The following is a 1,613-nucleotide window of genomic DNA, read 5'->3' as shown; positions in this document are numbered from 1 at the left end:
AATGTAGACTGACCGATCACCAGTATACTTGACGAAAAATTCAAATCTGTTTTCAGAATTTTTATCGCTTCACTATATCAATCGGTACGTTGGACAAAAAACATGTCTAAATTCTTATGTTACGCGTGTGTTAGACAAAGACAGGAAATCACCGCCACCAATTCCCTTAAAATAACTATCCACAAACAGTATTAAAAAAAATGTCTTAATTATTTAGATATATTCCTTATATTATATAAACCTTTAAATGTTTTTGTGTTTTAATTATTTATATCAAAATAAAAACCTACAATTTATGTTATTTAGATACCTACCAATAAAGGCAAATTCAAATGGCTGACAATCAATCTTCTGATATGGAAGTAGACGGCAATGAGGTTTGTATTTATAGTGTTCAAATATCTTAAATTATAATAAATACATGCCCAGTGCCAACCTCATTTTTTCTTTAATATTTTAGTTATTCAACTTAAGAAACTTAATGACCATTTTTTGAATACTTGATACTTTTTGTGCCATTTAAGGAGTGTTCATACAAACAAATGTTTTTCAATATTTTTGATGTATTTATCAAAGTTTGAACGAGTATTTTCTGAGTTATTTTTTACTAATATTAATAGGATTAAGATAATAAGTTTGTAAAATATGGGGACTATTATGATTTAAAAGCTATAGTAATTTATATTAAATCATAAACATTTTAAAATTTGTAAAAATTGTCAAAGAACAATAAGTTAATACAAAATTTAAATATTGAATAATACACCTATTTTATATTTTTTTAAATCCATTTTTAAGTACTATCTACTATTTACTATATAACTATCTATTATTATTATTATTATCATTAATTTTATATTCCTATTTTGTACACATTATCATTAGGGCTCGGATTTATATGTATTTATATAACCAAAGTATGTATTTATACAATAAAAATATATACATAAATATGTGCTAAAGAATTCAAAATATGTATTATCAAAATAAAAAAAAGGTGGGTAAGTGGATGTCGCTCTGCTGTACAGTAGGTTAGAAGTGGGTCACTGTATAATGGACAGTATTAAATTTGAATTCAATGATATAATATCACTGTATAAGAAAAACGATTCTGAGCGGAGACGGTATATCAGTCTATGTATTAGACATATATGTATATACTTATATATGGTATTAAAAAAAAATTGACCTATAATAAATTCCAAATTAATCATATCATAATATCTATTAGGTACTTCTAAGTTATAACGCGTTATACATCAACAAAAAACCGTGGTAAAATCATAGATATATAATAGTATACTTTAGAAGTTTCAAGTACCCACGAATAATATTATACAATCACAACAAAATAACTAAAATAGTTATCCTAGGTTTTTAATATGTAATTTCGTCCAAATTTGTACTTAAAATGACTATAAAAATAAACTGCGTAAATGTATTTTTTAGATTTTTTGGTAACAGAATTAATTACTTACGTGGAATCTTGTTTTAAATTTTCAATTCTTAGATACAAAAATTGAACATTTTATAAATTTTTAACTACAAAATAATTTTTCAAATTAAAATTTGATAAATTTTGTCAAAATTTGATCTTTAAATGCTTATAAAAA

General features: G+C 23.7%; 1 protein-coding gene across 1 annotated transcript in view; it reads left to right on the top strand.

Moving 5' to 3' along the window:
* Nucleotides 1-1,613, top strand: part of LOC100572675 (DNA (cytosine-5)-methyltransferase 3C-like) — an 8,291-nt gene that overhangs the window by 3,072 nt on the left and 3,606 nt on the right. Inside the window, exon 2 of the mRNA XM_016807077.2 lies at nucleotides 307-377. Coding sequence (XP_016662566.1) covers nucleotides 333-377 — 45 coding nt within the window. The 5' untranslated portion in view covers nucleotides 307-332. The remainder of the gene's footprint in view (nucleotides 1-306; nucleotides 378-1,613) is intronic.

The sequence above is a fragment of the Acyrthosiphon pisum genome, chromosome X, assembly GCF_005508785.2.
Source record: "Acyrthosiphon pisum isolate AL4f chromosome X, pea_aphid_22Mar2018_4r6ur, whole genome shotgun sequence".
Taxonomy (NCBI): Eukaryota; Metazoa; Arthropoda; class Insecta; order Hemiptera; family Aphididae; genus Acyrthosiphon; species Acyrthosiphon pisum.
The sequence above is the reverse complement of the archived record's forward strand: the minus strand, read 5'-3'. Positions and strand labels throughout refer to the sequence as shown.